The sequence below is a fragment of the Cnephaeus nilssonii genome, assembly GCF_951640355.1.
Source record: "Cnephaeus nilssonii genome assembly, chromosome: X".
Taxonomy (NCBI): domain Eukaryota; kingdom Metazoa; phylum Chordata; class Mammalia; order Chiroptera; family Vespertilionidae; genus Cnephaeus; species Cnephaeus nilssonii.
The window spans coordinates 126242803-126255327 of NC_137071.1; the positions used below are offsets into that span (position 1 = coordinate 126242803).

General features: G+C 43.5%; 1 protein-coding gene across 2 annotated transcripts in view; it reads right to left on the reverse strand.

Annotated features, from left to right (window-relative positions):
* CLCN5 (chloride voltage-gated channel 5) overlaps nucleotides 1-12525 on the reverse strand; it is a 157973-nt gene that overhangs the window by 58516 nt on the left and 86932 nt on the right. The window contains exon 4 of one of the 2 annotated variants that reach the window (XM_079764673.1): nucleotides 9388-9486. The exons of the other annotated variant lie outside the window; for it this stretch is intronic. Within the exon in view, the coding sequence (XP_079620799.1) occupies nucleotides 9388-9486 (99 nt within the window). The remainder of the gene's footprint in view (nucleotides 1-9387; nucleotides 9487-12525) is intronic. 2 annotated transcript variants of the gene reach the window in all.

Sequence of the window (12525 nt, forward strand, 5' to 3'; positions counted from 1 at the left end):
GAAATGTGGTGGCCATTTGGGAGTCAAGAAACATTACCTTATGCCTCTGAGTCTTCCGGAGCTCCTAACACAACATAAATGCACAGAAATACTGGGAGAAAGAGGCATATTATGCTATTCAATGCTGTTCTATGCTCATGAATTTAATATGAAAGATGAAACATTTTTGACATCCCAAGTGTAAACCTTCAAATATAAATTTTACTAAAAATAATCTTAGTTTATCGATTTTTAAAAACCATAACTATACCCTTTTCCCCTGCATTTTGTTGTTGTTGTTGCTAATCCTCACCAGAGGATACTTTTTCATTGACTTTTAGAGAGAGTGGAAGAGAAACAGTGATGTGAGAGAAACACATTGATTGGTTGCCTCCTGCATGAGCTCCAACCAGGGTCTGGGCCAGGGAGGAGTCTACAACTAAGGTATGTGGCCTTGACCAGAATTGAACCCCAGACCCCTTGGTCTGCAGGCCGACACTCTATCCACTGAGCCAAACTGGCTAGGGCCCCTCCAATTTTTTTAAATGAAATCTTGATTGAGAATCATAGTCAGGAAAGTTCTATTGGATTAGGTGAATAATATTACTTTTGAGGTATTCCAACGCTTTTAAAAAACTTCTTACTCTGGGTTATCAGAATCATGTGTGATGAATATTGTAAAAACTAAATAGGACAAATTAAGCAATAGGCCTGAAAAATTGGAATCATAACAGATAAATTCAATATTTTAAATGTTGAGCATAAAGGAGAAAGAAATGACATTTACCAGGTGCTTATCAATTTTCAGGCTTATGTGCTTAAAGTGAACTCTTCCACTTAATTTTTCAAAGTCCCTATGCTGTGGCATTATCACTCCTAGTGCAGATAAGGAAACTGAAGCTGAGAGGCTAAGTAACTTGCCCAGTTAGTGTTTTTAAAAAGTTAAAGTCTAAATCATGTGTTCAATTTCACAATACCTCACGGTAATAAAGAGACCAGCCTGACTGAAGTGTGAGTGACAAATCACTGTGGGATAGTGGGACAAATACAACAGTGATGCCAGTTAGGATAGATGAGATGAAGATTGGAAGACAAAAGACATGGAAGTTTTCAACATCAAGGTGATAGTTGAAACCAAGAGAACAGATATTCCAAGGGAAACCTTCCATTCACTTGCAGATAAGGATGAATATAAATCAAAGAAATACATTCCCAATATGCACAAATAACTTGAATTCTGTGCAGATATGAAATAAACAATAGCTTCCCCCAGGAACATTACCATGCTGATGTGATCATAAAGGGAAGGTAGGGTCATTTACGCAAAGGTATTAATAATGTACAAAATTACTGATCATCAAACCATTTCCTCAGCTACAAAGTCTCTAACTATGCTATGTGGATCAAGTGAGTTCTAGGACACTAAGAATTCACGCTTTGTGATCTTAGAGTTCCTTCAGTGTTCCCCAATCCTTTTATCCTCACTGAACTCTTCCCCCCTTCTCTATTCTGCTTCCTTCACTCCCCTTCTCCAAGCCCTCCTGCAACAATGAACTTATACAAATTCCCTATCTCAACTGCACTTCTAGGGAATCTGAGGTCCCACAGGATCCTGAGCAGTTTTTCCCTATTACTAACAACACAGAAGAAATCCTGAATATCTCTGTTCCCGCCCCTTATCATCCAGGAAGAAGTATCTACTCTAGTTTTAAGGAAAAAAAAATCTCTTCTACTTTGCTCTGGATCTGACTGAGATAACAGCTTCTTCCCTGATTTACAAAAGCCCCACTCCTTACCTATGGGGAATAAGTTCCAAGACCCCTAGTGGATTCCTGAAACCACAGAAAATACCAAACCCTCATATACAGTTTTTTCCCTGTAAATAAAACTTATAATAACATTTAATTTATGTTAGGCATAGTAAGAAATTAACAACAACAATAATAATATAGAATAATTATAACAACATGCTGTAATAAAATTTATGTGAATATGTTCTCTCTCTCTCTCTCTCTCTCTCTCTCTCTCTCTCTCTCTCTCTCTCTCTCTCCTTCTCTCTCTCTCCCTCTCTCTCTCTCTCAACATATATGGCAACTGAGGTAGGCAGTAGATACAGCATGGGTATGCTGGACAAAGGGATGATTCACACCCAGGGTGGGATGCATGGAGCAGGACAGCACAATATTTCATCATGGTACTCAGAATGGTGTGCAATTTTAAACTTATGAATTATTTATTTCTGCAAGTTTCCATTTAATATTTTTGAGCCACAGTTGACCATGGATAACTGAAATGCAGAAAGTGAAACTGAATAAAGGGGGGACTACTATACTTAATTTTACCCTTTAAGGAAATCTACTCTCTAGCTCTCACCTCTACCTCAACCTCCAGTTCTAAATTCCCAAGAACTCCACTTGACACTTTTGTAGTTACTTCAAACATAACAGAATAATAACGGGGATGGGGAGGGGGACAGTGGAAATAACATTAACTTAAACACAAAAAAATTAAAATGCAAAGAAGGCATGTTCCTTGCCCTCACCCTCCACATCAACTTTCCTTTTAAAATGCAGGTGGAATTAGAGTCAATATTTGCAGCTAACATTTACTACTTTCAATGAACCTACAAAAAGCACTTAATGTCAGGAATAGGTATTCCAGGTTTCTAGAAATCTTAGCTGAAAACAAGCACCATTTTAGCTGATGAGAATGAGTCGAATAGTGTAGCATACCTCAGGAGGTTTTCTTTTTGTTTAAATTTATTAAATGCCCATGAATCCCATATAGTAACTAGCACTGAAAGAAAGGAAAACTGTTGGAAGCTGCCCATGGCCTTCACCAGCAGAAAGAGATGGACAAGGAGTCCGGAAGGCTGGTCAACCTTGAGGCTCTGGCAAGGGTCAGAGCCATGCACCCACTGTCTAGTTGAGACAAAGGGAGCTGAAGCAACCTCCACCTTTTGGTCTTATGTAAATCCTTGCTGATGGGCTATCACCGAGCTGTTACTGGAGTTGCCTGCCTAAGGGCCACAGGTGGATCCCAAACCTGAATAAAAGGGATCGCACGACCAGAGCAAAGTGTAGTCCTCCCTTGGGCTTCCGCCTGGCACCCAATTCCCAAATTAATATTTTCTTGTCTTGTCTCTTTCATTTGAATGCGGCCTCCTCCAGAGCCCGAACCCTGAACCTGAACCTTGAACCCTGAGCCACGAACCACGCGGGACATGGGGGGGGGGGGGGGACACTTGCAACTAGCAGCACAACATGGGGCACTCGCAGAAAACAATTTGAAAAATAATGCATAATCCTTTCCCTTTTTCTCCACTGTTTACATGTCCCATTCAGGAAATTATTTAAAATACACAGTTCTAGCAACTCTACATGAGCCACACAAATCATAGAAAGAAAATGTATGGGGAATCCAAAAATAATTTGTTTGGTTGTGGGACATGTCCTATAGTCATATTTTCAGATGGGTACAACTATTGTTCTGGGAATTCATTAAAACAAAATAATTATGATACAAGATGAAAATTCAACAAAGGGGAAGCTGGAAAACTCACCAGTTTCCCCATAGGGACCTTACACACTCCTTCCTGTAACCCACTGACACAGAACAATTCAGCTAAATTGAGCTGCCTCATTCCAAACATTTCCTGGAGCAGCTATCTGGTTCACTATTTGGGTTATAAAGTGCTTCCTTAATAAGTACATAGAAATAGAGTCAACAAAAGAAAATTAGAAGAAGCAAGTAAATCAAGCAAAACAGATGTTATAAATGGGAGTTCAACAAAGGAAATAAATACAGTCAGTAAAACTCAAAGTGATATTTGGCCATGGATAATTCATTCTATGAGGTATATATATATATATATATTCTTACTGATTTCAGAGAGGAAGGGAGAGGGAGAGAGATAGAAAAGTGATATTTGGCCATGGATAATTCATTCTATGAGGTGTTTTTTTTTTAAATATATTCTTACTGATTTCAGAGAGGAAGGGAGAGGGAGAGAGATAGAAACATCAATGATAAGCGAGAATCATCCATCAGCTGCCTCCTGCATGCCCCCCACTGGGGATCGAACCCACAACCCAGGCATGTGCCCTTGACCAGAATCAAATCCAGGACCCTTCAGTCCACAGGCCAATGCTCTATCCACTGAGCCAAATCAGCCAGGGCCAGCCTTTGGTTTTATTTTGAAGGTATTAAGAGCTTCAAGAGAAAAAGTTAAAGCGTCAGAAAAATAAGGAAATCATTTAAAGTTCATTAAAGCTGAGATTTGAAATCATATCTAGTTGAACTCTAAGTCCAGTGCTCTTTCTATGACAATTTGAGGCTTCATTATGACATGTCGTTCTAGAGAATGGCACATCTGGCATAAATCAAACCTCTAGATGGCCACAATCCTGGGGTCAGCCAGATTTTACAGTAGGCCAAGAACAAAGTAATAGAATTTGATTTATTATCCCAACTGGTGGATTACAAATAGGGCTTGTCATATAATGGAGTCCTAGGTAAGAAAACAGTCCAAGAAAAATGCTGTTTTGGTGGATGTGTTACATAGCTGACACTTTCAGCTTAAAGGCACTTTCAGTACCTTTTGTCACTTTCTTGCTTGAAATCATAAGCTGGTTCCTCATTGCCTGTAGGGTCAAGTTTAAATTTTTATCATGGCATTCAGGGCCAAATCAAATATAGATCCCATCTACCCAGATAGACTTTTACCTCCTACTACAAATTTGCTATACTCCTCATAGGCCATGGACTTTTATGCCTCCTTGACTTTGCTTAGGCCACATACTCTATCAGGAATTTCATCCAGTCCCCTATCTTCTTTTCGGCCTCCTAAAACTCCATTCATTCCATCTAGGGCCAGTTCAAACAGGCTTTTCCTTCAACACCCGCTTTGTTCACACATCTATGTTGATTGCATAATCTCTTCCACTGAGTCTTGTGATTACATACATACACCATATCCTTCTCATTTCTGTTGTTACAGCAACTTTAGTGTTCCAGATTACATGTTCAATAAATGCTTATTGAGGAGGATTCCAGTCAGAGAGGAAGGGTTAACAGCTAATCAACAAATATACGGTATATGGCTGACACTTAAAATAGCTATGCCTGTTACTATGAAGGTAGGGAATTGGGGATACAAAAAAACATTTGTTACCTTTGTCACTACTCTCAAGGAACTTATGATCTAGTTGAGGAGAAAACTTCTACATAATGCACTTACACAACAGCTAAGTATTAAATTTTTAGAATAAATATGCAATCTACATTCAGAAAATGGAGAGGAGATTGTAAGCTAGAGAGGGCTTCAGAGAAAAGAGAGGGTATTCTAGGCCCAAGGGAAAAAATGGCCAAAGACTTAAGATGAGAATGGGGCTGACATTTGTGCTTGATTAGAGGACAGGGTAGGTATCTTTGAGCAAATGGATAGAGATTGATCATGAAGGACCTGGGAAACCAATGGAATCACTGTGCTTTTTGAGAAGCAACATGATAAAAACATAATTTTAAGAGGTAAGTGTGGCAGGAGTGGGCTGGAAGGGAGAAAAAAGGAATGAGCTAGGAGGCCAGTTTGTTACTTCCAGTTTCAATGCAGGTGATTTGGGAAGAAAGAAGAGTATATATATTCCCAACAATTGAAAGAGCCAGATCAGAGGAGAATGATGCTAGTGACAGTAGCATGTGTTGATTCAAATGAATCAATATTTCCATCTCAACAAACCCATTTGGCAAAAACAAATGTATAAACCAATGGATGGTTTGATATAGAGGGCCTTTCAAAGAAAAATGTAAAGTATATCCCATATTCCAATGCTAGCAAGCACAAAGAAGCAATAAACTTTCCTATTCCTTGTTTTTGCTCCACAAAAATATCTGTTGACCTTCATATGGCATTCTGGGAAAGTAAAATATGCCAGATACTGCAGACACAGGAAAAGAAAAATGCAAGAGGAAGAAAGGCTTAAGAGAGGCATTATACAATTTATCAATGTATAAGTATTGCCATATCATCCTATCTAATAAAAGAGTAATATGCAAATTGACCATACCTCTGCTACACCCACAAGCCATGCCCACCAGCCAATCAGGAGCAAGTATGCAAATTACCCAACCAAGATGGCTGCAGCCATGGAGCGAGCAGGAGGCTTGGGTTTCCCCAGCAATGGAGGAATCCAAGCTTTCCACACACCCTGGCCTGCCTTGGCCTCCGCTCAAGGTTACAAAGTTTCAATTATAGAAGATAAATAAATCCCAACAAAAAATGTCAGCAGCCACAGAGCTGGAGAGAGCAGGAGGCTTGAGTTGCCCCCGGTGACGGAGGAAGCCAAGCTTTCTGCACACCCTGGCCTGCCTTGGCCTCCGCTCAAGGCTACAAAGTTTCAATTATAGAAGATAAATAAATCCCAGATACCAGGGCCTCCGCTTGGGTTGCCGGGGGGCGTGGCCAGCCTGCAAACCACCACAGGCCCCTCACCCAGGCCACCCCACGCCCCAAGGGAAGCCCCCCCCGATCCAGGACACCCTTCAGGGCAAACCAGCTGGCCCCCACCCGTGCACCAGGCCTCTATCCTATCTAATATAAGAGTAATATGCAAATTGACCATCACTCCAACACAAGATGGCTGCCCCCATGTAGACACAAGATGGCCACCACAAGATGGCCAGCAGGGGAGGGAAGTTGGGAGGGACCAGGCCTGCAAAGGAGGGCAGTTGTGGGTGATCAGGCCAGCAGGGGAGTGCAGTTGGGAGGGACCAGGTTGGCAGAGGAAGGAAGTTGGGGGCGACCGGGCCTGCAGGGAAGGGCAGTTGGGGGGGATCCAAGCCTGCAGGGGAGAGCAGTTGGTGGGGGACCAGGCCTTCAGGGGAGGGCAGTTAGGGGTGACCAGGCCTGCAGGGGAGGGCAGTTAGGGGCAAACAGACTGGCAGGGGAGTGGTTAGGAGGTAATCAGGCTGGCAGGCAGAAGCGGTTAGGGGCAATCAGGAAGGCAGGCAGGCAAGCAGTTGAGAGCCAGCAGTCCTGGATTGTGAGAGGGAGGATCGGGCCTAAACGGGCAGTCGGACATCCATTGAGGGGTCCCAGATTAGAGAGGGTGCAGGCTGGGCTGAGGGACACACACACCCCTGTGCACGAATTTTATGCAGTGGGCCTCTAGTTATAAATAAAACATGAAGCCCAGCCAGTGTGGCTCAGTGGTTGAGCGTCGACCTATGAACAAGGAGGTCATGGTTCAATTCCCAGTCAAGGCACATGCCTGGGTTGCAGGCTCAATCCCCAGTAGGGGGCATGCAGGAGGCAGCCAATCGATGATTCTCTCTCAACACTGATGTTTCTATCTCTCTCCCCCTCTCCTTTCTCTCTGAAATCAATAAAAATATTTTTAAAATAAAACAAAATATGAAGACGATCCTAAGTATAACATTGAAGATTATACGAACTGGTACACACATAAAATCACCTTTTGCCTACCCACTATACTTTGAACTAGTTGAGTAGAGGTGTTAAATCTGTGTCCCTAAGTGCCTGACACAATGGGATATCTCAGTAAATAATATATTTTATATTTCAATTCCAGTTTTAGTTACTTTATTTAGAAAAGCAAAAATGAAATGTGAATCATCAAGTGTAACCTCTGAGATGACATAGAAGATGCTTATATAAAAGGTTTGGACCAATCTTTAACCCAGGGTACCTTCTCTACCTGTCAGAATTGTGGATTAAAAGTCTTAGAAGGAAAAAATAGTGCTTCTTCTCAAAGTGTGGTCTTCATCTGTGAGTCATCCTCATAGATGAGTAGGGGTTATAAGAAAAGACAGAAATCAAAGCAAACATTAACTGAACAGCAGTTCCCAAACTTTTTGGTCTCAGGATCTCTTTAGTCGTCAAAATTATTGAGGAGCCTAAAGACTTTTTATTTATATGAGTTCTATCTAAAGATATTTACTCCTTTAGTAATTAAAACCCCAATGTTTAAAATGAATATGTATTAATGTATTTAAATATAACAATGATCAACCCACTATATGTTAATATTAACATTTTTAAAAATCCATATATTCTAAAACAAAACCAATTAGTGAGAGGCATTTTTCAAATTTTTTTTTCAAATTTTTTTAATGTCTGCAATAGAAGACAACTGGATTATGCTTCATATATTCCATTTGTCATCAGAGAAATGACATCATTACCTGTCACACAGCCTCTAGAAAACTCCACTGTATATTCATGAGAAAATGAAAGTGAATGAGGCATATAATTTCTTAATATTAATATGAAAACAGTTTCGATCTTGCAGATCCCAAAAGGGCTTCAGGAATCCCAGACAACACTTTGAGAGTTGTTGAAGTAGGGAAAGAACACAGAATGGAAAAACTATACTTGGGCAACACCCATGATTGGTGAGAAGAATGAAGAGAATAAACCAGTTAGAAGAGACCATGTTGACAGCTGTCAAAGTGAAGCAAATGACAAATATTTCACGTAAGTGTTGTTCCAAAGGATTAATAGCCTTAATATATAAAGAAATAGTTCAGATCATTAAAATTGAATCCCAACAGATAAAAAGGCAAAAGACATCCTATATAATAAAGCGGTAATATGCAAATTAACCCTCACAAGATGGCTGCCTATGACCAGGCCGGCAGGGTGGTGAAGGATGACCAAACGACTGAATAGCAGGCTGTGTGGGGCAACCAGGCCAGCGGGGGGGCGGGGGGGGGGCATGAGAGGCAACTAGGTCATCGGGGGGGGGCAGTAAGAGGTGACCAGGCTGGTGGGCGTGAGGGCAGTTAGGGACAACCAGGCCAGCGGGAGGGGGTGCAGTTGGGGCAACCAGGCCCAGGGGGGGCAGTTGTGGGTGACTAGGCCAGCAGGGGGGCAGTTAGGGGTGACCAGGCCGGCAGGGGGGGGCAGTTAGGGGCAACCAGGCTGGCAGGGGGGCAGTTAGGGGCAACCAGGCAGCCAGGTGAGCGATTAGGAGCCAGCAGTCCAGGATTGTGAGGCGGCAGTCGGACATCCCCCAAGGGGTCCCGGATTGGATAGGGTGCAAGCCGGGCTGAGGGACTCGCCCCCCCCCCCCCCGCCACCCCGTGCATGAATTTCATGCACCGGGCTTCTAGTTAGTAGATAATTTGTTAAAGAAAGAAGGGCTGCAAAATTCAGACAAATTAAAACAATAATATGCTATCTTCTCTTAGCAGATCAGCTTTTCTTTAGTTTTATCTCAGAGATTTCTCAAATATGTTAACACCCTGTTATAAAAGTTTTCAAGGAACTGATAAATGAGATGGCTAGAGAAGTGTCATGAGGTTCTAGGACAAGGGTCTGTCAGGCATAACAAAGACAACATCGAAATTTATAACTATTTTCACCAGCAGCCTAGGGAGTGCACTAACCGGGTCCTCCAAATACTGGCGACACCAGCCTGCCAAGCTTGAGTCCAGCAGAAAGGACTGTTGGCTGCACCCAACAGGGACGTTTGGTGTGCTCTTTCTCTGGAGAAACAGAGAAATACAGACAGACAGTGAACCGTGAGGTTTTGGAACACGGGCCAATCTTCCCCACTACCTGCAGCCTCAGATAGCACCACACCCAATGGAAGACTGTCTTGATCTCTCTTCCCAAGTCCTGGTGGCCCTGCCCTACTGAGCTCAGTTCCTCAAGGGAAGGAAGGGCCTCCAAGAGCATGTCTCCCTCAGAGGCTCTGGTCCAGGCTCCAGTGGGTGCGGCCACACAGAGAAGGGCAGGCGTAAAGCTCTCTCTCCCTTTCCATGGGCTTTGCTGGTGCCACCCCCAACATAAGATTATCTTTTTTTAAAATATATTTTTATTGATTTCAGAGAGGAAGGGAGAGGGGGAGAGAGAGAGAGAGAGATAAGCATCAATGATGAGATAGAATCACTGATCAGCTGCCTTCCGAATACTTCACACTGGGAATTGAGCCTGAAACCAGGCATGTGCCCTGACTGGGAATCAAACCGTGACCTCCTGGTTCATAGGTTGATGCTCAACCACTGAGCCATGGCAGCTGGACTAACCTAAGATTATTGTGATCTGTTTTCCCAAATCCTGGTGGCCCCACCCTGCTGATCTTGTTTCACCCTGCTGATCTTGCTCCTGCAGTTGGAAACAGCTGGCTGTACCCAACCTGAACCTGTGGTGCACTCCTCCTGGGGAGGTAGAGTTAGAGAATCTAGCAGACAATGAGTGGTATTGCTCTAGGCAGTTAGGCAGACATGAGCAGAGCAAGAGAAAGCCCCAGGTGCCTAGCAATGGACAATCAATTGTAGGGTGGGACCTCACCCCCAGGGTGACATTTCCTCCCCTAGCAGATCGCTGGTCCTGAGGTTTGGACCCCCTGATCTTTCCTCCATAGAGATAGCATCTAGGCCTCAGTTGTATTTCAGCTCCAGGCCAAAATATACAACAAAACCAGCCAGGGCTGGCATCAGGACCAGCTGCATGGAATAATGACCCACTACCCTGGTGCTGGCCAATCAATCAGTGGAGATCACAACCCTGAATTGACACACCTGGAAAACTGCTGAATATTCTATTAGGATCTTTCCATGGGACTCCCCTAAAATCTCTGCCCTTAAAACCCTTAGGATGGAAGACCCAGTGTGCTCTCCCTCCAGGGAGCATGATCCTGCCTTTCCCTTCCCTCTCTATTTCTTTTCCCTCTCCCCTCTCCCCCTCCCCAGGCACATTACCATTAGATTCCTCGCTCTCAAGCTCCAAGGGCCCTTCCTTTACCTCTAGAACTTGTTTGCTAAACCCATTTCTTCTAGGAATTACTTTTTCTACCTCTGTCATTTACCCAATAAATTACAGTTTGGGCCTGGACTTTGAATTATTTCTTAGCCAGAACCCAAGTACCAAGGTTATTGAACCCATTAGTCAGACACCTGCTGCCATTCTCGCCTACAACAGTATGGTTCTGGAGTAGGGGCCACATCTCCCTATTGATTGCCGGGCCATGCCGCCCCTAAGAAGGGAACCCACTAGCACCGTCCTCCTGACCCAGTCACCCCACCCAACTGAGCTTATGTCGACTGGAAGGGACAGTGGGCATGCCAGCTTGGGCCCACTCTACAGTCTTTCTTCAAAAGGCTCTGGAGGAAGTCCAGGCAACCTCAAGAGGTGGTGGAGTAGTCAACAGGTAGATGCCAACCTCAGAGAGCCTTGGACATTTTATTGATCTGTGCTCCGCTCACAGCTACCGGAAACTGACCCTTGTACACAGCTTGGCTCTTCCCACACACATCCCGGCCCAGTAGACAGTTACAATCAGTGAATAGCACAGTGGTCCAGACAGATAGCCCAAGGCTAGTTACACACATCTTCTGACAATGACCTGCACCAAAGCCCCATCCAAGTGGGCCCAGAACCAACACAACTAGTGGTGAGCTTCAAACCTCACCAGAGCTCAACCCAACTAGCCACACAAATGAACACTAATTACACAGCCAAAGGGGAACAACTCTGCCTTGGGGAGGGGCAGTCTTTGAACAGCAACTCATACACAGTGAACTATGTCATTATATTCAACTAGTCTGAAGATTAACTCCACCCATGAATGGACCAACCCTATTCAAGACTCAACTACAACAATAGGGGGCACATAACCCACACAAGAAATATTTCTGGAGCACCTAGCTCAGGTGATTTAGGAGATTGTGCCACTGAGACCCACAACGCACCTACATCAGAAAGCCCTCATGACAAGCCTGCGAGCCATAACAGATCTACCTAACATACAGAGTCAAACAGAAAAAGGCAGACAAAATGGGGAGACAAAGAAATATGCCCCAAATGAAAGAACAAGAGAAATCCCCAGAAAAGAACATAGAGCTCTGGCTGGTGTGCTCAGTGGTTAGAGTGTCGGATTGCACAACAAAGGGTCGTGGGCACATATCTGGTTGCATGTTTGATCCCTGGCCTGGCTTGAAGCATGTGCAGCAGGCAATTTGCAGGACTGGAAGTTGCTCTGCGTGAGTCAGTGAGTGAATGGTGAGTGAATGTGAAGGCCTAGGACATTACTGGATACTACAGGGTCAGAAATAGGACATTGAAGCTGTCAGTGTTGCTCCATGAACAGAGATGTGGGCTGGATTGATTGGGAATATCAAGGGGAAACTGATTGGGTAAAGTGTAGATGGCCATAATAGTGACTGTCAGGAGGGAGTGAAAGGTGGTCTGAGGGTCAGTAGGAATATGAAATCAAGATGGAAAAGTAAAGGAACATAGCAGATTGTCATAGCATTATGGTTTGAGCTATTGCATGTTGGAGCAGGGGGTCAGAATAAGGAACTTTGTATTATTCATGAAAAATTAGGGTATTTAACATGAAGGATGTAGAACTGAGGACTCAATATTTTTACTCTGGAAATTTGTGTTTTGTTCCATTGACTATCTGGTACAAAGGGCTCTCTCTGGCATTTACCTGATAGAAGAAATTCTATGTTTTACAGCATTACAACCTGAAAATATTAAAAGAGTACAGGGACAGGCTGACTCCACCCTAACACAGA